Source organism: Schistosoma haematobium, chromosome 6 (genome assembly GCF_000699445.3).
Source record: "Schistosoma haematobium chromosome 6, whole genome shotgun sequence".
Lineage (NCBI taxonomy): Eukaryota > Metazoa > Platyhelminthes > Trematoda > Strigeidida > Schistosomatidae > Schistosoma > Schistosoma haematobium.
This window is the reverse complement of record NC_067201.1, coordinates 2248694-2275991: the sequence shown is the minus strand read 5'-3', so window position 1 is coordinate 2275991 and position 27298 is coordinate 2248694. Positions and strand designations below refer to the sequence as shown.

The following is a 27298-nucleotide window of genomic DNA, read 5'->3' as shown; positions in this document are numbered from 1 at the left end:
CCATTTGTTTCCTTGGGATTGTGTAGCTCATGTACATCACTGATTTGGAATCACGGTTTTCCAGCTTGCCTAAATGCATTCGGCATGTGAAGTAACCCGGACAAATCGGTGGACATTTACTTTTTATCCTCTCAATTTCGTAAACAACATCCCCGCCACAAGAAGACAGTGAGCACATCTTCTATGGTAGTGACTGCATATGCGTGTCCATGTGCGAGCATTTCGAGAGGCAGAGCTAATTCTTCTCACCATCGGCCGTACCAGGGCATTTGGGCGATGAAATGAAATATTCAAGAGATCAGTCCTTAGATATTCCACTTTACAAGTTTGATAAACTTTCGAAAATATCGAACTGAGAAGTTGAGCAACATATTCAACCATTTTATGTATAAATATTATGTAGAACATTCGATGCATATTACTATGCTCTGTTGTATCTGTGAGCTTCGTATGTTGTACACATATTTTCTTTTATATTTCAGATTTATAGGTTTACTTATTGGATTATTAATCATATTTATTAAGAAACTACATTCTACATCCATAATGAACAGTATCTTCATGGTTAAAACGGTCAGTTGAATATGGTTTTAATATTACATTCATGATAGTTTCATTGAACTATCGATTGAATTTATTTCAATGTTGTTTCAGTCAGCAACAACGTTTGACCGGGCACACATATGCATCGTTATTAGTTGCCACACCTCATTAGCACAGCACGATAAATTCCGGTTTCATAGGAGTGGTTAAGTCAATAGTGGTAATATATAAAATAAAGATTGTATATAAGGATATGGTACAGGATGAAGGAAGTGTTTCGTAGAAAGAAAGCTATGATTTGATTTCGATCTCATATTTTAAGGGATGAAAGCGAGTGTATACACCTACGACATTGAGATCGCTTCTGACCCATGTCACCACGAGTTTCCGACCATCGGATAAAATAGTCACCCGGCTCCGACTAGCAGTTAGTTTCTTCAAGCACTGATGCCACGTTTTGGTTTGGCCGCACACCACTTTTCTTCCAACCATCTTCAACACCAGTTAGCACTGCACGTCGTGGTAATCGGTATTCAGGCATACGTAACACGTGGCCCAATCATCTCAGTTGATGAAGATTCACAACCTGATCAACTGATTTAACATCATCCCACAATACCCTGCATCAAACATCACTACAACTTACCCAGTGATACAAGCAGATGTGAGCAATATTTCTAAGGCGTCTGTGATCAATTACTAGTAGCTTACGAGTATCTTTTACTCATAATAACCACATTTCACAGCCGTTAAGTAGAACAGAACGGACTGCTGCGAAGTATACTCGTCCTTTTAATGACAAGCGAATATCTCGCCTTCGCCATAGGGGATGTATGTTGGTAGAAGCGAAACGAGCTTTTCGAATCCGTGCTGAGATTTCGTCAGACAACAACCCATCAGGGCTGATCAGAATTTCAAGGTAAGTGTATTTGTTAACGCGTTCGGCTACTCCACTACTTATCCTTAGTTCAGGTTTTCACGCAGACCGGTCATGAAGCAACAACTCACATTTCGAAGGAGAGAGGCAGATGTCAAACATCCTGGCATTGTTGCTCACTGCTACCAAAATACTCTGTATTTTATCAACGTCTTCAACAAACAGCACTATGTCATCTGAGTATTCTAAGTCGATAAGTGGACTTCTTGGTAGGAGATCAATGCTACTTATAACACAACTTATCAACAAATCTAAACTCATGCTTAATTCATACAGTTTGATAGAAAAATTGATAAACTTACATGGAATTATTCGAATGTTCAGTATTACTAATGATCCATACAATAAAATTACACAAATTTATAACGAAATTCATTAATTGCTTCATTGAACTTTGGTTAAGCGAACATTGTACAAAACAACAAAATAAGTGATTTGGTTACAAATCGATATGATGGAAACAAAAGTCAATTTTTGATTGGATTTACTCATGATGAGTTTTTGTTCCAGATTATGTCCGTTTTCTTTTCTCTCGTATGATATTTTATTCTGTATAATATACGATATGAACTATGCTCAGTATGTGATTTGTTATAACTCAAAGTGTTTTTCATACATGTGATTTCATCTTAATTATTAATAAAAATGTGTGTACAATCAATATATAAATGAGTGTATTCTCTACTACAGTCGTCGTCGTTGTTGTCATAGTGTTTTAATGTTACGTAATCACCACTTATACCAGTCCTTGTGTTCCTACATTTGCGTCGTAATAATTGCAGAGGTCCCTCGTTCCGAGTAAAAATGATCGGCGTATTTCCGGCATAAAAATCAGCGACGACCAGATACAAAAAGTCGAATATTCCATAGATCCTAACAAACTGTGGTGAAATGTGATATGACGCTAACGGTTTTCCTTATTACAATCGCAAATAGCTTAACTTGTAAACGAACGTTACTAATCATGAATGAATCAACACATTTTACTTAGTGTACAGCTTACTACACTGAACCGAATACATCAGGAACATGTAGGTCAAATTCACCTATTTGATATTAATAAAGTAACGGATTTAAAGAACACATAACGTCGGGAAATAGAAGTGGATATGAAGAGGATGAATAAAAAATGCAAGAGGCTTGAAAGGACTGCCCAGGACAGAGTTAGATAGAGAATTCTGGTGAGTGGCTTATGCTCCTTCACGAAGAGTAAAAGGCGTACGTAATTAAACCGACTTTACTTACTTACTTACACCTGTTACTCCTCGTGAAGGAGCATAGGTCGCTCACCAGCATTCTCCATCCAACCCTGTCCTGGGCAATCCTTTCCAGCTCCTTCCAGTTGTAATTCATCCTTTTCATATCTGCTTCTATTATCCGACGTAATGTGTTCTTTGGCCTTCCTCTTTTCCGCTTCCCTTCAGGATTCCAAGTTAGAGCTTGCCTCGTGATGCAGTTTGACGATTTGCGTAATGTATGTCCTATCCATTTCCATCGTCTTTTCCTAATTTCCTCTTCAGCTGGAAGTTGGTTTGTTCTCTCCCACAGAAGGCTATTGCTGATGGTATCCGGCCAATGGATGTTGAGTATCTTGCGTAGACAGCTATTTATAAATACTTGTACTTTCTTGATTGTGGTTGTTGTAGTTCTCCAAGTTTCAGCTCCATACAGTAGAACTGCCTGGACATTCGTATTAAAGATTCTCACTTTGATATTGGTTGAAAGTTGTTTTGAGTTCCATATGTTCTTCAATTGTAGGAATGCGGCCCTTGCTTTGCCAATCCTCGCCTTTACGTCTGCATCTGAACCTCCATGTCTATCGACGATGCTTCCCAGATATGTGAAGGATTCTACATCTTCCAGAGTTTCGCCATCAAGGGTGATTGGATTGCTGTTCTCCGCTTTGAATTTGAGGACCTTGGTTTTCCCTTTGTGTATGCTGAGGCCTACTGATGCAGAGACTCCTGCTACATTGGCTGTCTTTATCTGAATCTGTTCACGTGTACGTGATAGGAGGGCTAGGTCATCTGCGAAGTCCAGATCGTCTAATTGGTTCTGAGCTGTCCATTGTATTCCATGTTTTCCTTCAGATGTCGAGGTCTTCATAATCCAGTCGACCACCAGAAGAAAGAGGAATGGAGAGAGTAAACAGCCTTGTCTGACTCCGGTCCTTACTTGGAATGCATCTGTCAGCTGTCCTCCATGCACTACTTTGCACTGTAGTCCGTCGTATGAGTTCCGGATAATATTGACAATCTTCTCAGGAACTCCGTAGTGTCGAAGAAGTTTCCATAATGTCCTCCTATCTACACTGTCGAATGCCTTTTCATAATCAATGAAGTTGATGTATAGTGACGAGTTCCACTCAACTGATTGTTCGACGATGATCCGTAGTGTTGCAATTTGGTCTGTGCACGACCGATCCTTTCGGAATCCAGCTTGTTGATCTCGAAGTTGGGCATCTACTGCATCCTTCATCCGGTTCAGCAACACCCTGTTGAAGACTTTCCCTGGTATTGACAGTAGTGTAATGCCTCTGTAGTTTTCACATTTGCTCAGACCTCCTTTCTTTGGAATCTTGATGAGGTGTCCTTCTTTCCAGTCCATTGGCACTTGTTCCTCCTCCCAAATCTTTTTGAATAGAGGGTAAAGCATGCTTGTGGTTACTTCGACGTCTGATTTCAGTGCTTCAGCTGGTATGTTGTCGGGTCCTGCTGCTTTCCCGTTCTTGATTTGTCTGACGGCCATTCTAATTTCTTCCGTCGTTGGTGGGTTGACATCTATAGGAAGATCTGTGTGTGCTGCTTCGATGTTCGGTGGATTCATTGGAGCCGGCCTATTCAGGAGTTCCTCGAAGTATTCTACCCATCTGTTCCGCTGTTGTTGAATTTCAGTGGTTGGCTTGCCTTCTTTGTCTTTGACCGGCCTCTCTGGTTTACTGTATTTCCCTGATAGTTTCTTCGTTGTATCGTAGAGCTGTTTCATATTTCCTTCTCTAGCAGCTTTTTCTGCCGTCGTTGCTAATTCTTCCACGTATTTCTTCCTGTCGGCTCTAACGCTCCTCTTCACTTGCTTGTTTGCTTCTATGTATTCAGCTTGTGCTTGGACTTTCTCTGCTCGTGTTCGGCTGTTGTTAATTGCTGTCTTCTTGTTCTTCCTTTCTTTGATCTTGTCCAGTGTTTCTATAGAGATCCATTCCTTATGATGGTGTTTCTTTAGGCCCAGAACCTCTTGACACATTGAAGTCAATGTTTCTTTGATGCCTTTCCAGTTGTCCTCCATGGTAGTTTCTTCTTCCTTCAGTAGATCTTGAAAGGCTTGGAATCTGTTGTTGAGAGCTATCTTGAATTCATTGAGTTTGTCAGTATCTCGAAGGAAGGCTGTATTGAACCTTTGTATTGCTGTTTGTCCACTTGTCCAGTTCTTTTTTAGCTTCAGTTTTAAATTGGCTACAACTAGGTGGTGATCTGAAGCTACGTCAGCTCCTCTCCTGGTTCTCACATCTTCCATTGTCCTTCGGAATTTTTTTTTTAATGCAAATATGGTCTATCTGGTTCTCTGTAGTGTGGTCCGGTGAGATCCATGTAGCCTTGTGTATACGTTTGTGTGGAAATATTGTGCCTCCTATGACTAATTTGTTGAATGCACACAAATTTGCAAATCTTTCTCCATTTTCGTTCCTCTCTCCCAGTCCATGTCGTCCCATAATATCTTCATATCCAGTGTTGTCTATTCCGACCTTGGCATTTAGATCTCCCATCAGAATGGTGAGGTCCTTTCTTGAGCATTTCTCTATGATTGGCTGCAGCCGCTCGTAGAATTGATCTTTAATGTCGTCATTGCTATCATTGGTGGGTGCATAACATTGGATAATATTCATGAAGATCCCCTCCTTCTTTGTTTTGAATGATGCTTTGATGATTCTGGATCCGTGAGATTCCCATCCTACAAGTGCATTTCGTGCTACTTTGGACAGCATTAGAGCAACTCCCTGTGTGTGTGGAGCATTTTCCTCTTCGTGACCGGAGTATAGCAGCATCTCTCCCGTAGCTAGCCTTTTCTGTCCAGCTTGGGTCCAGTGGGTTTCGCTGATTCCCAGTACTGCCAAGTTGTATCTCCTCATTTCCGTTGCTATTTGGCTGGTCTTCCCGGTTTCCCACATTGTTCTAACGTTCCATGTACCTATAAAAATTTTTGCTCTGGTTGTTAGAAGGGGCATCGGCCTCGTGGCTTCCGAAGGAATTCGGCTTTCACCATGAAGCGTCATAATTCTTCTAAATGAAGACCTTCTAACTCTCAGGGCAGAGTTAAAATGGTTTGAATTATTTTTTCTGGTAAGCGTTTTTTTAGCGAGTTAGTTTTCTACGGGATGGGGACGCTAACCCCATGCCCAACCCTCCTCCTTTACCCGGGCTTGGGACCGGCAGTAACTCTAGAAGAGCTACAGGCGGAGTTAATTAAACCGACTTCGTAAACAATAATTAGTCATGGAAGTCTATCACCCTTGGCTCATCATTGTTCATAGTTCACTGAACACAAATATCATTATCAATATTATGTGACTGTTATGATGATTGTTATTGTTGAATGCTGTAAGAAATAGAAAATGTGCATTCATTCAGTGTGCAGATCAAACTGTTTACATCACTGTCAATATCTTCCACAGTATGATTGTTTAATATTATTCAATCTCCACAGTTGAACTCAATTTATTCTAGACACTTTCACTGTCGAGTATTATGTAAAGTTGTTTTGTTTTAGTGACTAATAATATAACAGACCATAGAGAGTTCGTGTTCACTTGCTGTGATATTTGTTCCTTATTCATTCAAGTGTTTACAAATGAGAAAAGTTGAATGAATCAAAAGTAACATTAAATTTAATTGATATTGTTGACTTGAATCTTCCCACTGATGTTTGGGACTACAATCGATCAGTCTCTCATTGACATATGTGCATACTGTCAGTATTGCTTTGATGTTATGTTCAGTAACAAGCATCACAATAAGCAAACAAGGATGGTTGCTAACATTGGATTTTGGTTGTTCCCACTTGTGTGTTATCGTTCACTACATTACTAATGGGACTCCTCTGCACTGTGTATACACGATCCTGCATTACGGCATTCCAACTCACGATCTACATCTGCCCCGGTGTCGACCAAGGACTGTGTTACAATTCTTTTGTTTGTGACATATAACAAACGACTTACTTGAGAGTTGTGGCCGGAGATCTCAGTCATTACTAATCGTCGGCCTTCACGTTTCGTTTGCTATGTGTTTGCAAAGCTACAGGGAGAAGTAAACGTTTTGCTTTGTTTAACGCACCTTATGTGGTACCAACAATCATTATGTCGAGTGGTGCTTGGACTAAGACGTCTACTTCTTCTGCACCTTCCTCCACACTTACAGTGGTGGTTATTCGAAAATTGTACCTGGCCTATCTGTTTAGTGAGGACGTTGACTGTTTCTTCGTAACTCGGCGATTTCCTCAATTGAGTTTGTTTGTATGTGCGACACCGAGTGAGTTCTGATCCCCTCGTAAGTTCTATCGACTATATCCACTAGTCTATCAAAATCGACATCTTCGTCTACAATTACTAGTATCCATTGAATATTTTGTGTGAGACACCTGAGCCACAATCGATATAATAGACACTTATCTATTATACCATTCCCCAATTCATTTGTCATGTGGCTCTACATTAGCTAAAAGTTGATCAATTGTCTGTTGGTCGGTGGCAGATGTAACACGAATGACCTCTTTTTCTAAGCAATCGTATGGTGAGTCTGGATCCGGCTTCAAAATGACGTCACGCACTTGTTCAATGAAAACGTCTGACAGCAACAAGTTTGCGTATCTAAATCTCGTGCACTGACTCATGATTCTCTTTGCAACAAAAGAGCTTGCTAAGCGTGTAAACCATAGTTCAGCATTTCGAGTGTTAATCACAGGTAAACGTACAGAGATGGCACCCACAGAAATACACTTAGATGAAAGTCTTAGTGAATTATCAAGCGGCATGATACGAACAACTAATAACAATAGCAATAATGGTAATAAGCTGAGCATCTAAATATACAATATGAGGAAATAACAAATAACAACTGGAAACGTTGATGAGAGACTCACCGAGTTGTTAATCATATGATTGGAAAATATGCAGCAGACGTTTTGGAGAAATATATGTATGTTCTAAATGCAGTTCACCAAATTTGTTCACATTAATCTCCTCTACATCTTTCTCCAATAAAAATAGTATTCCATTTAACTGAGTATTTAACCCGGTAGAATGATGGATTCGCTTGAGATTTTTCAAAAGCCCGAACATCAGTTGTAGAAATAGTTTATTGGTAAATGCACAAGGGTGCAGGAAGCGAGTACACGAGGTAATGAGTGTGTGTGTGTGTGAGAGAGAGAGTGCTTAAAAATCCACATATATATTTATGAATATTAATCGATCGTGGATAAATTATTGGTTATGTGTATGTTGAATCCAATGAGAGAATAGATTAAGGATGGTAGATGTACAGACAGACATGTGCCTAACCAGACTCACATACAAATTTACATAGTAGATCAAGTGTCTAAAGGACAATGAACAGACAAATAATACAATGAGCTTACTACAAAGTGGGGGTATGTTTAGCAGTGGAATCCAAGATGATAGTTTGGTCCTATTTGCGACTCATTAGCTAGATGTATCTGCATTCAAATTGATATTCACTTCAGGGTGTGAACCTAGTACCCTCCACTTCGAACGCTCAATGTCTTATTTACTTTATTTCTGGTGAGCGTTTTTTTAGTTAGTTAGTTTTCTACAAGATGGCGTCGCTAACCCCATGCCAAACCCTCCTCCTTTATGCAGACTTGATACTAGCAGTAACTCTAGAAGAGTTAATGTCTTACTGATTACAATTCAGTCGAAATATTCACAATCGGATAATATAAACCATGATAAGTTGAATCGAAATCCAATTCTAGCAACATTTCATCCATTCTTATCCGTATTTGTATATTTTATATCCATTAAAATAGACAATATGGAACTTTTTAATGGATCCTTTAACCATGTACACTGAAAAATGTTCGAGAACAAAACAATGAGAATGATAGATGATTCTGTTGATAAAGATTTCTCCACAAAACCAGTCCAACTGATAACTTTACAAAGAAATAACTGGATCAGCAGTATACAAAACATCTTAGAAATGTGATATGTAGCACAGATGGAATGAATGTTTTGAATCTAATCTCTTTTTGTGTTAGTTTGGTTATTAGTGTTATATCCTGACGAGAATTGTGAATGGTAACTTAATGGACCAATACGACACAAATATCTTGTATTGTATAATTGTTAAGTAACTAAACTATGCATATTCATGTTCCTCCTATTAGAAGCTTTATTTTCAACCATAGACCATTATTATATGATATACCGTTCTTGAGTTATGCCCAGTCTATTAATTACAGTCTCCCACATTCACAGTCACTTTTGGCTAGATCTTGTACGAATGTGTATTTTCTGTATTTTCTGGTAAGATGTGATCTATTTAGGTTGTATATAAACCCAGTATGTTTAAAATACATTATTCATATTGTAAAAGCTGAGATTGATGTTCTGCACTCAACAGGCAGGAAGAAAGATTGATAAAGACTCTAGATTGCTCTTACAGGTTTTATGCGTCCTTGATCCGGTCGATAAGCTGTTGTTCTCTAATTGGCAGTATCATTAGGTTATACATAAAGTAGGGCACAAATTATAACAATTAGTAGTTCAACAAATACATCTCTATTAAAGGTAATTATAAGACATAGTAATTTCTTAATCACGGAGGTTGTAAAGTAGTTCAGTACTTAAAAATATTTTTTTGTTATACATTTAGTATCTGTATGCCCTCGTAATCGGATCATTAGACTATAGAGTGTTAATATTAATCGATAAAATGACTAAATCTGAATGCACTTACTTACTTACGCCTGTTACTCCCAATGGAGCATAGGCCGCCTTCCAGTATTATCCAGCCCACTCTGTCCTGGGCCTTCTTTTCTAGTTCCATCCAATTCTTGTTCATTCTTCTCATGTCTATCTCCATTTCCCGGTGTAATGTGTTCTTTGGTCTTTCTTTTTTCCTTTGTCCTTGAGGATCCCATGTGAGGGCTTGCATTGCGACGCAGTTGGATGCTTTCCTTAATATGTGTCCTATCCACTTCCAGCGCTCCTTCTCGATTTCCTCCTCCGCTGGGGTCTGGTTTGTTCTCTCCCACAGTAGGTTGTTACTGATAGTGTCGTGTCTGGCCAACGGATCCGAAGTATTTTGCGTATACAGCTGTTAATAAACACTTGTATCTTCTGGATGATGGCTTTCGTAGTTCTCCAAGTTTCTACCCCATAGAGTAGAACTGTCTTGACATTTGTATTGAAAATTCTGACATTGATGTTGGTTGACAGAGAGTTGTTTTGAGTTCCCGATGTTCTTCAGTTGTAGATATGCTTCTCTTGCTTTGGCGATCTGCGCCTTCACATCTGCATCAGATCCTCCGTGTTCATGAATGATGCTGCCCAGATATGTAAAGGTTTTTACATCTTCCAAATCTTCTCCACCAAATGTGATTGGATTGTTGGGTTTTAAGACTATCTTGTATTTTTTTATTTTATGAATTCATTCTTTCTTCTCGAATCAAATTCTCTATGAAATATTATTTCCCACTGGTTTTAGTACTGTTACGACTTCTATCACACTAATATTTGTCTTAATCTTGTTATGTTGATATGATGTTGCTAACACACATATACTCCAGGTTTTATGTTGCATATGAATAATTGGTTAGACCTTCAAGAAGCAATGTTCCTGTCAACATACTTAAAAAAGCAATTTCATGTGATGTATAATAAATGAGTGTTCAGTCAGTCAGCAACAACAAGGAACTTTGTACGTGCGTACATCACTTCAAGTTGCCATAATACATTAGCACAGAGATGCAGTTGTTGATTCCAAATCCATGGTGGTAATAGTAAAAGCATAAGCAATAATCGGAAAGATGTTACTCAAGGAGTATAATCCAGTGACGTAAATTTGGAAAGAGAAAAAAACGAGACACGAAGAATTCAGAAGATTAGAATTTGGGAGAACACAAAGAGTTGATGCATCTGCGCCATTGCAAACGATTTTCAGCCATGTCATTCAAGGTCTCTAACCATCGGTTGCTATCATCTCGCGGTCCCCAACCAGGTAGTCTACACCTACCAACATCACTCAGTCCACTTGTCAGTGACCTCATGGATTTGTGCTATGTTTTGGTCTGGCCGTCCCTACCTTTCTTCCAACCTACTCCTACATCATAAAACATCGCACGTCGAAGCAGTCGGTGGTTGGGCATACGTAGCACGCGTCGCAGCCATCTCAACTGGTGAAGTTTCACTACTTCAATTTATTTGCCATCCTTACCTAGTACCCGTTTCCTAACAACTGCATTACTTACTCGGTGGTCCCAGGATATACGAGCAATGTTGCGAAGACACCTATGATCGAATACTAGTAACCTACGAATATCCTCTACTCTTACCGGCCATGTTTCACTCCCACAAAGTAGAACGGAACGAACTGGTTCACTGTAAATTCGTCCTTTGGTTGATAGACAGATATCTCGCCTACGCCATAAATGTCGCAAGTTGGTAAAAGCTAGTCGAGCCTTCTGAACCCGTGCTGAGATCTCCTCACACACTAGACCATAAGGGCTGATGAGACTCCTAAGATAAGTGAGGCAGTCGACACGCTCAACTACTTCACTCCCTATGATTAGTTCGGGTGTCGAATCTAAACAATACAGACTAAAATGATAGTATACACACTAAGTACTATTCAACTGACCAATAAATTATATTAAAAAACAATGAAATTGAACATAGATACTATCACACACACAGAGAGAGAGGGTACGAAAAGAAGTAGTTTAACATACCCTTGAATTTACTTATTGTACAAATTCATAGTTAGTCATAAGTAACACATATCGGTTCATGATGTCACTATACCATATCAATACAGTGAGATGAAATGTTCAAGACAAATACTAGAGTACTAGAAATGTTACGATACATTATCAATAATAATAATAGAACATATTAATTATACACAAACTCAATAGTGGTATCCAACACTATATTCATCAAACTAACCACAACCAAACGGAAATATAGAATACTACAATAAGTATCAATTCATCAAATACAAAATCCTAAGTAAAATGAAAAATACTTATGATTCATTGAAAAATATTTTTTTATATATACATATATAGATAGATACTACTTACAATATATATTAGTAATATAGAACACAAATCTACATGAAGAAGGTTGTGTGTGTTTTTTTTTCTTCATATATTTCAACACAAACATTGATAATAAAGAGGCACTAATCAAAATACATATACACCATACAAATCCCTTGATTTGTGTAAGGGTTAGAATACTATCTAGATACACAAACTGAAGAAGGTGTTTTGTTTTACTTTTACAGTTTTAATAGAAGTTATATTCACATGTAATTGTTTCATCATATTCATTGAAAAAAGGATCCTTTCAATTAGAGATTGATGATGAATACTTTGGAAATACATTTTTACATTATAAACATGATGAAAACCAATTGGAAACTAAAAACAAGATTATTAGATAGAAAGACAAAAAAAGACAAAAAAAGAGAAAAGAAAAGAAAGAGGGGGCGGGAGAGGGTAGAGAGAGAGAGAATATAATTATTGGAATAAATTACGTCGAGGATGTAATCCACGATGACATGATGGATTATGTAATGTTGATTGTTGTATAATTGGTACTATGAATTTAGAAGGGAATAAATTATGATTATTTTTAGATAAATATGTATAAGAATGATGATGATAATTAGTATCGATAGATGATTGTATATTATATTGTAATTGATGTAATACTGGTGATAATGGTATATCTAATGAATTCTCATCCCATAAATGACGTGAATTATTATTATTATTATTATGATTAGGATTATCATAGGATAATGGAATAATATGAGATTTTGATGATGATGGTGATGATAATGATAATGAAGAGGATGGTGAATTCAAATGATTAGGAGGTATATTCTCCGAATTCTCATGAATATCTTCAGATAATTTAGGATTAGATATACTATTAGATGGTTCATCAATTCCACCAAATAATTGTTTACGTAAAGCAATACACGTTGAATTACTTTGACTACTGTGAATTGTTGTTGTATTATCGATAGAATCACTAAAATTATAAATAAAATACACATAGATGATGAAGAAATGGATAAACAAAGGAAGCTGTTCTTTTTTTGGATGGGGGCGGGTGGAAGGAAGGAAGGAAGATATTATCTCGCTGTATTCAACGTTTGTACCTGTTTAATTCAATGAATCATAAACTTTTGTTGAATATATCTAAATTACTATCGGCCTGCTTGAATATCTGGGCTACCTGTTCCTGATATCAACATATCACAAGTTACCTGTCTTTTGTTTGTTACGTATGCCTGAACACCGATTACAACGACGTGCAATGCTGACTAGTGTTGAGGATGGTTCGAAGAAAGTTAGGGGTGGCCAAACCAAAACGTGGCATCAGTCCTTGAAGTTATTAACTACTAGTCTGAGCAATGTTGGTAGATTCAGACTACTTGGTTGGGGTCCGCGTGACTATCGTAACTAATCGTTGTAGACCGTGTGTGAAATGGCTCAGAATCGATCACAATGGAGTAGGCGTATACACTCTCTGTCTTCCCTTAAACTATGAAATTAAAATCGCTTTATATCTTTATTTCTACTAACTAATTCTTTCTTCCTGTACTATGTTCTCATATGCAATCCACAATTGAATTAACCACTTCTATGAATCCGATGTGCATTTTGTTTTGCTAATGAGGTATGGTACGTACGAAGTTCTACATTGTTACTGACTGACTGAATCAGGTATGGCAGCTTGGACCGATGCATATATGTGCCTGGTCCTACGCTTATACAAAAAATATGGCAAACATCCTCGGAGCTTTGCTAAAGATGTTGATGAATACATAATAGTATATCTTCAACAATTTCTTTAGCAAGACTACATACTTTATGTCAATTACAGAATCTCTAGACAAGAAATAAACTACTGAAAACAATAAGGTCAAAAAAGTATATCTCCATAAGTAGTACAATCTGTGTTAGGGTTGAACAGGAGTAGTTATAATGGGAATTCCTGACGAAGGACATATCATTTTGGATGAAAACAAACCAAATAGATCATTATACATACAACATATGAAAGAGAATTATAAATGAAATCAAATATCAACAACAAAAAAACACGACTTTTAGTATAAAGATACAAATATGTATATGAATCAATGATATTTCTTTCATATACTTACCTAACTGCAATTGAAGGACGATTGAATACATGCAATGGAGCAAATGTTGATTGATGAATAGGTTTAACTACTGGACATGTGGTAAATATAGATGCTTTAGAATTATTGATCATATCAGATTGTTTTTGATCACTAATACTAATGGTATTGGCAGAAGTAGTATTAACAGTGGTACTAATAGTAGTATCCGAAGTACCATAGTCACTACTGTTACTGTTAGCAACGGTATTGACGGAACCGTCAGAAATGCAGTTGATATTACGCTTAGGAGCATTTATCAGGTAGTCATCCATGAAATTATTACTACCAAATGAATATGGTGTATGATTTCCAGTCAAATCATGAGAGTTAGGTGATCCAGTAAAAACTTGATGAGTATTAGTGGAACCTGACGTAGTAGTTGCAGCAGCTAATGTGTTCAAACGAAATACAGGAGGTTGTGTTGGTGTACAAACTGGAGATATTTTTCTACGTTTTCTATGTATAAGAAAGTTCAAAAGGGACAATGTTAACAATAAATATTATTATTCATTCATATTCCATAGTGATTTTAAATACCCTTAAATTGAATTATTTTCTCTATAAAGCTGAGTATTTATTTATTTATTTAAACACATAAATATTGGTACAAACGGGCACCGAATACATACACGCCACACAAGTCACTTCGTTAGTGTGTGAGCTGTGATACTGCCCAGGTGACCAAACCGAAACAGATGGTTCTCTTAGGAGGTCACATGCGGAGCATACGACCTAAAGGCCTAGTCCACAAGACAGTGAAGTAACGTCAGGAGATGCAGTCCCATGGTAGCCAGTGATCAACAATTGGTTCATACGCCATTTGTTCCATCAGAATACTGGAGCCCATGTGCACCACTGGTTTGGAATCAGGGTTTTCCAACTCCCCTAGGTGGACTCTCCGTGTCCACCAACCCGGTCAAAACGCCGGACGTTTGCTTTTCGTCCTCTCAATTTTGTAAACAACACTCGTTGTGCGAGAAGGCAGTGAGTAGGACTTCCCTGACAGAGGCTGTATACGCGTGGCCATGTGAGAGCATTTGGAGAGAGAGAGCGGACTCTCCCCACTCTCGACCGTACCAGGGTATTTGGGGTGTTGACATTATTTTCAGTGTAGTTTTATGTAGGGATTCGAAACATCGGTTTCTTCAGTTAACAACTCTGCTTTGATTGGAACTGATGACTTATTGTGGTAAGTAGGTATAACTAGCTCAGAGAGTTTGATTACTAGGTTACTGTTTGGGGTCCGAAAGTTCTTAACTGTTCTTAAACATACTCTGCACAACCAGGAGCCCACCAAAGATGCGAATCGAGACCCTCAAGTCTCCTAGGACAAGTTTGACTGTTCAACTTCAACCAAACTAATACGGCGAGAATATTTGGTATCATCGGTGACAACCGTTTTACACCCAACATGACTGAACTTCATCATTCACGACATTTTACCAGAACTTCAGGAAAATTTTGAAGTCACTGGTCATCTGAATATTCTAATTTGGTTGAAGAGGTTTTGTAGAGATTGGTTACATCTGTGATCATTACAACCTAAAAAATAAAATTTAGCTTCAGATCAAGATACCGGATCACTAAAAAAATATCTAAAAATCAAGAAAATGACAGCCAACCAACCTAGACATTAACAACGCTCCAAATTCAGCACCATCATCATCATCTTCGACACATTTATCAAATGTGCTAGACACATTTGGGGTAGTTTCATTCAGAAATTCTTCTCTTCCAAGGAACATTGCCTCCTCGTCAAATATCTGAGGTGAAACAATGGTTTCGCGTGTATTCGATTGAACGAATCCAGAAGAATGTCTAGTCCGACGACGACTTGTAGTAGTAGTAGTAGTAGTGGTGATGGGATGACTATCATCAGTATCTTTAGATTTGTACGTTCTACGTCGAGGAGTAGATCTTGGGAATGAGCCTACTGTATTCAGACTTGACATAGGTTGAACATCGTTTTGTAAAAATGGTTTCATAGTAGAGATAGGGGGAGTTGTAGTAACTTGTGCTGGATTTAGACAGTCTGTATTTATCTGAGTTGTTGTTGTAGACAATTGAGAACAATTGTTTTTTGCATTCGGAGTACACTTGGGCGTCACATTAAAAATGTCTTATTGTAGAAGAAAAAAAGAAAAGAAGTCAGGGAAAAACAATCTGGATGCATTAGACTATTATTGGGAATCTGGTCTATGAAAGCAGAAGACGTACATAAGCAACAAATAATCTATTATAGTTCACTTTGAAGCATTAGTCGCGTATAGTGAAACTGAATGAACAAGTCGAATGATGAGACTAAAAACTCTCATCAATTAGCAGTAATTAAAGGTGTGTTATGTATATTTAACCACCATCTACATTGATGTCCAATGTTAGCTGACAGAAGTAGGATGTTAAAAATTAGAGGGCATAAAGATCAGTACATAAAATCAAGTAATGGAAATCATTAAATGTCGATCTGATGCAAACTCTCTGTGATCAAATCTAGCTTAATACCAATAACCAGAAGTCCGATATGTTATGTAATAGCATGGTGCAAAGTTAACTACAGTGGCATGTTTGCACTATTTATTTTTAGTATTTTGTTGATTGCTTTCTTCGTTGTACAAATATGAAATGTGACTACCTGGTTCTATACACATTTATGTCACATTCTATCATACTGGTGATAACTGACTAATTATTGCAGTGAATGAATTATAGAAACATAATTTATGATTAAGATTGTAAGTAAAATATGATCTACACCACATCATGGAAGACACGAACAGATCAGTCGGTCAGTCAGCTACAACGTAGGGCCAGGCACATAAAGTTTAAGGGAAGATAGAGAGTGTATACACCTACGCCATTGTGAAAGATTCTGAGCCATGTCACACAGTCTCCAACAATTAGTTACGATAGTCACGCGGACCCCAACCAAGTAGTCTGAATCTACCAACATGGCTCAGACCAGAAGTTAGTGACTTTGTGAACTGATACCACGTTTTGGTTCGGCCGTTACTAACTTTCTTCCAACCATCCTCAACACTAGTCAGCATTGCGTGTCGTGATGATCGGTATTCAGGAACACGTAACACGTGACCCAACCATCTCAGTCGATGAAGATTCACAACCTCATCAACTGGTTTAAAATCATTCCCTAATACCCTGTGTCCAACACCACTATTACTTACTCAGTGATTCCAGCACACGCCAGCGATATTTCTAAGGCATCTGTGATGAGTTACTAGTAGCTTACGAGTAGCTTCTACTCTTAATGACCACATTTCGCAGCCGTTAAGTAGAACAGAATGAACTGCTGCGCAGTATACTCGTTCTTTTATTGATAGACGGATATCTCGCCTTCGCCATAGGTGACGTAAGTTGGTAAAAGCCAAACAAGCTTTCCGAATCCGTTCTGAGATTTCGTCAGACAACAACCCATTAGGGCTGACCAAATTTCCAAGATAAGTGGAGTTGTCAACGCGTTCGACTATTTCACTCCCTATCCTTAGTTCAGGTGTTGATGCAGACCAGTCCTGGAGCAACAAATTGTATTTAGAGGGGGAGAAGCGCATCCCAAACATCCTGGCATTGTTGCTTAGATTACGAAATACAATGCTTAGGTCATACAATTTCACCCTAAAACGATTGCTTAGTATCAGAATACTAAACAGTATAATAAATGGTAAGTCTATCAAATCTGATATAATATTGCTTCAGATGAGTTTATATATCAACTTACTTTTACGAGGGGTTTTTATTCGTTTTGGACTATGAATCAATTGACTTAATGCTGTATTTAAACGATGATGATCTGATGAAGAAATCATATTGGCTAATAAATTAGAATTACGACGTAGTAAACGTGGAGGTGTTGATGGATTAATATTTTCATTAATAAAATCATTATTTATATGTACAGAATTTGATTGAATATTAGAAATTTGTGTTGAGAATTGACTTAAACTAGCTTCCTCTTCTAATTGACGTCGTCTCCAACGTTCAGCACGTGACATTGCCACGGACAGACATGAATCTTTATATTGTATTGGTAGTTCTTGACTGAATTGAAGTGATGATTCGCGAGTTAGTCGATTATTATCTTCATTGTCATCATCGGAATTAAATGGCAGACTGGAACTATTACTCAATAGTGTTGGAAGACAACCACCACCACCACCACCACTGTGAGTCTGAGCTGTTATATTGGCAGCTTCCTGTGCTTCAATGTACAAAAGACTATTTAGCATAGAGTTAGCTCGACGTAGTCGACGTAATGGACTGACTGTTGTTAGCAGTGGTTTTATTGGTGATTCATCTACAATAATTGCCTGTTGAGAAGAAAAACAAAAAAGAAGTAAATCAGTAATGCTCTTAGTGTTTTATACAATTAAACTGTGAACTGATTAGTAGGGATATTTGTGCTTTAACCATTGCGATTATATAAATAGTGTGGTAGAACATTGATCGTTAAACAATAATAACATAGTAAGAAAATACTGCTGAATATATGCTAGTAAGTGACTTCTCTTTGTTGAACATATTATGGGAGGTTATTTCCGGTCATCTCACATATGGTAGTACACTGAAATCATAATGAGGCATTAAGAAATGGATTATATAAAGAAGGAGTTGAGATTTTCGTGATCATATGATTTGAAACAAGAATTAGAATACAAGTATAAATAAAGAACACCAATCACAGTGGGTTCGTTGAAAAAGAGAAATCTTAGGAGAACAACGATTTAACATAAATAGTCTTCAAACTACAAACCTACCACTACCTCGGCCAATAATAAGGTAGTAGGCGATGATCGAGTATACGTAATACACGTCTCAACTATATCAGTTGGTGAAAATTCCCAGCATTATCAGCCAACTTGTTGTCTTTTCTTCGCTATGTTTTAGGTAGTTTCACTGACATTAATTTTCTGTTACAGGTTAGAACGACAAGATGTAACTATTATTTCTATATTAGTAGCTCAACCTCACTATTTAGTTTCATGCTAATGACATAGGTTTTGTAAGGTTTACGCATAAAGAACTAGTGTACAGTGACGTAATCCGGATTACACTAGGATACACTGGTAGGTGTAAATAAATTTCCAATACCCATGGTTCATAATCTGTAAGCTTTTTAAAAACAGTAAGAGTTTACTTGATATTTTTACAACATAAAACATCTATGCAATGTGTACTAATCGATGTTATTTAAATTATTTATTTAAACACATCATAATTCGTACAAGGAGGAACCAAATAGATATGTGGTACATAAATCATTTTGTATGTGTGAAGGCTGGGATACTGTCCTGGTGCCCGAACCGAAACAGGTGGTTTTCTCAAGGGGCCACATCCCGAGCCTTCGACCTAAAGGTCTGATCCATAAGGCAGTGGAGCAACGTTAGGAGATACAGTCATATGGCAGACGGTGAACAACAATAGGTTCATACGCCATTTGTTTCCTTAGGATCCTGAAACCCATGTGCACTATTGGTTTGGAATCAAGGTGTTCCAACTCCAGGTGAATGCTCTATACCCACCAACTCAGTTTAAAGACTAAACACTCGCTTTTCATCCCCTCAATTTTGTAAACAACACTCCCTGGTGATGGCTGTATACGCGTGGCCATATAGGAGCATTTCAGGAGGGAGAGAGGACTCTCCCCACTCTCAGCCTTACCAGGGCATTTTTACTGTTACATCTTATCAAAGTATTATAATATAAGTGATGATTTCGTTAAGAGATAATTTTTTCCAATCTAAAGAATTCATTGAATAAAGGAACGAAGGGATGTCAGTAGGTCAATTTCTTCACCCCATGGTAATCAGTGTCTGACATTTCGAATTCTCGAGTGCATAGGGATAACTAATTTGGGATTAGTATTTGACAAATTTATAAGAGTATACTATAATTGAGTCTACTGATTTTGCCTAAGTTTCGGACATTTGTGGTTGCTCCTTACTACGTAAATTAGTGAACAGGACTTCGATTTACTTTATTGACAGGTAAACATAACCTTTTCAACCAAGTTAATCTCAAAACAGAGGAGTAAATTTAGTTAAAAGAGAAATATATAGCTACAAAAATCCAAATGATTTTTGCTAAATGCACAGAAATATACCTTATTTTTTGTTTTCTCTGCTGCAGCCAACTTGGCGCGTTCCCAGCGAGGATATGATTTCTCTGGATTAGGTGTTTCGTGTACTGAACGTCGATGATTACGTTTTGAATCGGTATTCGCCCTTCTTTTAGACTCTCCTCTTGTTGAAATGGGCGTTTCTGATAATGTCGACTTTGGTTTTACGCTATTAGCATTAGGAGACGTGATAGTATGTGAACGTAATCGATTTGAACTCTTTGGAGTACGAGCTGACGTTGAAGCTGGAGTTCGTTTTGATGAATTAGCTGAAGAATGTCTGTGTCTTGTAGTAGGTGTTGTGCTAAAAGATTAGACATAAGAATAAATTTTAAATGAAGACTTTGACAAACTAAACAAATAACGGAGGAAATAATATTAACATCTGACCAATTGGAACATAAAATGTCCGCTCCCACATAACAGGAGGGTAGATGACGATGAATTAGTTGTTTTAGTTTTTAATTTGAAAGTCGTTAGTAAGCAACCTTCAGTAAGTCTTTGAAATATCAATATATTTTGAAAATTTCATCCAGTGATGCCATCAAAATGACCATAAATACAGAGATCCCTGGTAGCATATTATATTTTGTATTTATTGTGACAGATCTAAAACGTTTACTTGATAATTATGATTTGCTTTTAAATTAAACTGGCTACTTGGGATCGTGTAGCAATTGAATGTATCTATTTTATTATAATAAATATTTTTATGCACAATAGGTAAATTAAGAGGCCAAAACAAAATATTTCTGCCGTAAAAAAATAACCAAAGGTAACCAATTTTCAATCCTGTATTTCATACATTATGCTATAAAAATCATTGAGAGGAAAGTATCATAAAAAAATATTATACTAACCTTGTTGGCTTCTTTCGAGCTTCTCGTTTTACTGGTACGCGTTTCGTTGGAGTTCGGCATTTTCGTTTCGATCGTTGACATGGTATAAGTACTAGATGAGGAGTTGGTATGGTCTTACAAGACCGATATTTGCTAGATGACTCTATGTTGACAGGACACGAACTAATAACATTGGATAAAATTGGAGTGGATGTCAAGGGACTAGGAATTTCATTGGATGAAAGTGAGATGTGTACTGAATCAGTAAACAAAGCACGTGGAAGCGATTGTCTAAGGGTATTGCGTGGTACTGGTGAAGGTTGCATGACATTTGATGATCTATTATTTACAGAAAATAATAAATGGAATTTGAATTAATTTTCAACAAATAATTCCTGGCTAGAGGTAAGATAAACTAGACTTTGATCAATATTTGCTTCAAAAATTCTTATTAAGTGAAATGTGTCCGAGTATATTACAAACCTGAAAATTTGACAGCGTTTTATCTCGTACCCTATACTAGACTTACCTGATGATAGTATTAAAAACAATTGTCTTGATCCAACGGCTACCAACTGCCTCCAAATGCCCTGGTGCAGCCAGGGGGTGAAGAGAGTTAGCTACCCCTCTCGAAATGCTCTAACATGGCCACGTGTATACAGCCTCTGCTAGGGAAGTGCTACTAACTGCCTTCTCATGGTGGGGGTGCTGTTGACGAAATCGAAAGAACGAAACGTGAATGTCCGGTGCTTTAACCGATTTGGTGGATATGGAGGATTCACCCAGGAGAGTTGGAAAACCCTCATTCCCAACCAATGGTGCACATGGGCTGCAGGAACCTGAGGGGATAAATGGCGTATGAACCAATTGTTGAGCACTGGCTACCATGGGGCTGCATCTCCTGACGTTGCTCCACTGTTTTATGGATCAGACCCATAGGTCAAACGCTCCGGGTGTGGCCCCCTGAGAAAACCACCTACTCCGGCTTTGGCACCCAGTCAGTACTCCAATCTACATGCGAACTCAATGTGTGGCGCATACATATTCCGACGGTTTTGTATCATTGTTTATTTAAACAAGTAAATAGGTCAAGCACCTTATGTTTGGTGGATGGTGTATGGTTCTCCTGGAAACGGGATTGAGTTGTATTATTTGGGCTACAAATTTTAAGCCTGGGTAGTGTCTGGATTTCCTGAGAAACGGGATTGCGCTGTATTGTTTGGGTTGTCACGTGAAAGTCTGGATGGTGTCCGGTTCTCCTGAAAACCAATTTAAAATTACCCTGGCCCACAATGGCATATTATATAACTGATATATTATATATAACCTTATGTTTACCCTAGAATTTTTTGACACAACCTGTCTCATAAACTACGTCTGACTATCAAAGTGATAACGGTGTTGGTAAAATTGCTTTACCCGCTTCTTCTAATCAAACAGTTCACACCTCAGTAATTTATAAGACTAATTTTACAATAATATCATTTAAAAACCGATTGTGAGACTACACTTGGACTAGTTTGCGCTTAGTATCATAACAAGCGAATTTCAGTTTTTTCTGTTATATCAACCTAGAAGCTAAGTAGTAACACCGAGCTGGATCTGTTAACAGATTCTGTTGGAATGGATTGCTGACATTAAATAAATTTCTAAGTATCTGTACGAACACCCTTATGACTGAAGATAATCTAGCTTAAGGGCAGGTGTAGATACATGAGATGAAACTTGAAATCCGTCATCATTTACTCGATTATTAACCTCATATAAATTTCAACAAACGGTTGTTAGTTACCCACGACTGATACCAAATAAGTCACCATGATGCACTATGATAGCTTTTTGGTCAGTCAGTCAGCCACAACGTAGGACCAGACACATAAATGCATCGGTCCAAGTTGCCATACCTCATTAACACAACAAGATGGACACCGGATTTATAAAATTAGTTAATTCAGAGGAGGTAACATAGAAAAGAAATTGCGATAAGGATATAGTACAGAAAGAAAGATATGAGGCGTTTTTAATGTCTTAGTTTAAGGGAAGACAGAGAGTGTATACACCGACGCCATTGTGATCGATTCTGAGCCATGTCACCCAGCGTCTCCAACCATTGGTCACGATAGTCACGCGGACCCCAACCAAGTAGTCGGCATCTCCCAGCATGGCTCAGACTTAAAGTTAGTGACTTCAAGCACTGATGCCATGTTTTAGTAGCCAAGAAACGTCACCATACACAGAAATAACACTAAAAACATTTGGCTATTCGAAAAGGTTATTATCCTGATCTGTGTATAGAACCGTACATCATTATAATAAAGCTTGCAAAACGGCTGAAATCGGTTATATATTACCACAACTGAATCCGGTGTTCATCTTATGTTAATGAGGTATGGCAACTTGGACCGATGCATATATGTGCCTGGTCCTACGTTGTAGCTGACTGACTGACTTATGGTTAAAATAGTGATTCCTCAACTTAAGTCTGCATCTTGCTTGTGCTCCAGATAATAATTATGTCACTTCATGGTTGGGAGTGTTGTTTTTCTTTTCTACCTTCTATTGACCACTAATTAAATATGTTAGGTCATTATTAACAAACTTTATGATTACAACCAAGTTTGCCAACTCAACTGAATGATCATGTTGAGGTTGGCACAAACGTTTCGGAGACCTTATTCATTAAAGGCTAACAGCTCAACGGTAGTAAATTAAAAATATTGAGGATAAGAAATGATATACAAATTAAGAATTCTGTGATGGAATTGAAAGTACTTTTCAAGTTTACTTGACGAAAGACGGGGTAGCAATTCGCTATGAAAGTTAGACAATTAGACGATAGATGGGGAATGTTGAAATCGAACAAGTAGAAGTTTTAGGATGATTAGATGGGATTTTCCAAATACCAGAGGAGTCTATTATGTTTATAATTATGGACCCCAAGACAAGCAAGAGTGACATAAAAGGAAAATTATAGTGTCAGGACTATTCATTAAGCAGAAGTTCAGAATGACCCATTTAAAGATACGCCACTAGAAGATAGTGTGATAGCGAATGCAGAGTTTAACACAAAAATTCACCATTTGAAGATATCAAACTTTAAAACTTTAAGGGCTGAAGATGAACAACATTATTAGGCGGGGAAGCTAAATTTGATCTACAGGATTTATTATGATTCGAAGACCAACAAGGAAAGAGTTGAGTCAACAGATGGTTATGAACTACATTACTGGAGGTCTTGCTTTACTGATTCCTAACACCATGATTCCAGTCAGAAACACTTCATTTTTACATGATTCAAGTTAGGTCGCTAACCTGACGAAGAAATACAATGTTTTGATAAAAAAAAGACATGATGTGAGTAAAGGGTCAGGTGCAATTCTCGGTCATTCACATAGCTGTAACATAAATCCAAGGAACATGTAACTAGGTTCAGTAATCTACCCATACTAAAGCAGAAAAGTTTAGAGTTTTCCTATAGTTTTTTGGTTCAAAGTGTAAACATGGTGCATGCTCTTTTAGGAATTGATAAGAATATAATCTGGGGAGGGCGTGGTTTATCGAAATCGCAACTAGGATTGCTTAAATAGGAACTTTAGTCATCATTAACACAAAGCAATGGTTAAAAGTGCTGTAGACAGTAAAAAAAGACAGAACGTACTGGGGTGAATTTGGTATGACCCCATCGACTTCATCTACATTTTCCTCTAGAGTACGTGATTCTGATGTAAGTTCCGTATCATGGGGAAGGCACTCAGGAGGTTCCAGACCAAGATTGATGTAGACATGAAATAATGTGCGACCAAAGCCTGTCTTGTACCTTTAAAGCAATTAATTGATAGAGAAATTACCTATCGACAACTTCCAATTTCAGAAAGTTTTTCCATTCATTCCAAGTAGGATCACATAAGCTAAGCCGGCTGATTAGTTCCGAAATCTAAACCGATCAGATAACCATTTTATTTACCCAGTCACCAAGTTCATGATCAGCACACATATCAGCCTCTTCAAACGAGCATAGAAGACGAGTATGTAGGACTAATAAAATTTGGAATTGTAGCCTGGAATAGTTAGGGAATTACTGACTTACTCTCTAGACAATTTTTCGTTTCCATTGTCTGAAGAATGCTTTTCTAGAATCTCCTTATATGACAGCTTCATTTCGCTATCTACGCGTTGTACCAGAGACTAAAAAGGTGATTAACAACTAGCGGTGGTACTTTTTTCTCTTCAGGTGATAAGCTTATACTTATTTCCGATAGCCGAGTAGTAAATTCAAGTACTGTAATTTCACCATTTTCAACAGCGTTATCGAAAAGACTTCTTATGGCAGAGAAATGACAATTTGAGGTCGACATTTCAGGTCACAAACAAGTACAGAAACACTCCATTTGCGGATTTCAAAACAGTCCCATCGCTTGAATGACCTTTAGCATCTAACGAAATTCAATCGTTTAAAAAAGTTTGAATTTTCTGTCAGTCACAAAACAATGTTTTGTGAGGTGTAAAAAAATGATGTCCTGCGTTTAAATCGATTATTTCAGGAAATATTTTACTTCATTTAGCATGTAGTTGCCTGAACAATATAGATTCCGAAAAATCCAACGCTTTCCATGAAGATTAAAGTTTCAGTTTTCAGTTTGAATTTGGAAAGGACAGGAGGCTTGATGGCCTGTGTTATTCCTGGCAATGGTGGTCTTTCAGTTGATCCAACTTTTTTGAAAGAGTAGACGGATGGAGCCTCAACCACGTGCTGAGGCAATGAATTCCACTTGTTGATGTTTCGATGGGAAAGATGATAGTCAGCTGGCAAGTAATCTGTTCTGGGCTTGTGTGCATTTTGGAGTGTCCTCGTATATCCTCTGTTTTGGAAGACAAGAAAAATGAAGGCATATCAAGTGCAAATTTATCACTAAGATATTTGAAAACTGAAATCAAGTCGCCTGTAGTTCTACGATGTGACAACGGGAATAGGTTTAACTTTGCTTGTCTAGCATCATACGGAAGCTTCGCTATTCCGGGAATCGGCTTAGTTATTGTCCTCTGAACCCTTCTATGGTATATACATTGCCAAAGTAGTTTGAGAACACTTGAACCCTACCAAAGTCGTCCTCCACTAATGATGAAGCAGTACTGTCTCCCCACAATGCTGGAACACTTCCTCTTCTTTTTACCCGTTGGTTTATATCCGAATACAGGCGTTTAGGACATTCTGTGGATTCCTTAACAATTTCTTCTTCGTACAACTTTCTATACTTGCGGAGGGTCGAGGCATAGGTATTCCGAGCTTTTCGATACCGAGATTTCGTCTCGTCAGTCCCCATTAACCTAAATCTATCCCACATTTTTCTTCTCTTACGGAGGATGGTGCGGACCTCCCTACTGAACCATGGTGGAGAGTTTAGCGACCCCCTTGGTACAGTTCAAGGGATGTGGAGTGCGGTAACTTTTAAGTAAAAATTTCGAAATGCATCCCAAGCTGTTTCAATTGGGGACCCTCGGTCTATTGTTCAATCTACTAACAATGCTGAGTGCATGATATCTGGTATGTTTGCTTTCCAGACGTTAGGTCTGGATTGGGCTGACGCGTGCTCGTGACTGGCATTTATATGGAAGTCAAAGAATAAAACTGCGTGATCACTTTTACCTAGGTGTGGCAATGTAATGAAGGTTCGCAACGTCATCCTCATAGTGAGTCAATATAAGATCTAGTCAGGATGATTCAATGTCCGCGTCGTACCTAGTCGCTTCTTTCACATGTTGCACTAGGGCATATGTGATAACTGTATCAAATAGTGCCTGCTCGAAGGAATTATCTGACGTTTCAGTTCGCAGATTTTCCCAGCCTATCATAGGTGCAGTAAAGTCCCCTAGGACTAGACATCGACCACTTTGTGACCAAGCATTGAGACTGCTTAGCAGGACCTCATTTACCGCACAGCTTGGACTGTGATAGACCAAACCAATCATCAGCGCTTGTCCCTTGCATCTCAAGTGGCAACTAACTTCTTCGCACGTCTGTTGAGGTGATTTAGAAAATTTCTCGCAAAAGGCAAGCAAGGATCAGGAAACACTAAGAAGCATTCCATTCAGTCAGCGTTCACTTGAAGTTTTAGCCAGAAACACTAAAGAAGTGAAACGTCACATGAAGAGGTTCTAATTGGCTGATTTCTATACCGCTACTATGTTTAGTAGCATTCCAGGATCTTCTAGCAACCCAAGGACTTTTAAACTATTATAAAAACCCTATATTTTCTGTAATGGAATATTATAGGCGGCCTGCTTGAGCATCTGAGCGACCTGTTCCTGCCATCTAGACATTTCAACAAGTTATCTTTTGTTGTTTGTTTTAATATATCATTATGTCTATTAATCGCTTGACATACCCTGGTGCATTTCTGAAAAGTGTACA

At 37.9% G+C, this 27298-nt stretch overlaps 1 protein-coding gene across 2 annotated transcripts; it reads right to left on the bottom strand.

Annotated features, from left to right (window-relative positions):
• Positions 1 to 11344: 11344 nt before the first annotated feature.
• On the bottom strand, positions 11345 to 25310 carry MS3_00008296 (uncharacterized protein; the record flags this gene model as incomplete). Of its 2 annotated transcripts, XM_035732811.2 has the most annotated exons (11): positions 11345 to 12758; positions 13900 to 14376; positions 15547 to 16039; positions 17654 to 18242; positions 20036 to 20354; positions 20911 to 21228; positions 24548 to 24706; positions 24738 to 24823; positions 24854 to 24947; positions 24977 to 25074; positions 25107 to 25244. In XM_035732811.2, the coding sequence occupies 11 exons, from the start codon at positions 25242 to 25244 to the stop codon at positions 12239 to 12241; spliced, it is 3291 nt and encodes a 1096-aa protein (XP_035585810.1). In that variant the 3' UTR covers positions 11345 to 12238. The 2 variants fall into 2 exon arrangements, with proteins under 2 accessions (XP_035585810.1, XP_051065252.1); XM_051216659.1 differs by having other exon boundaries at positions 24548 to 25074; positions 25107 to 25310.
• Between the last annotated feature and the right edge of the window lie 1988 nt (positions 25311 to 27298).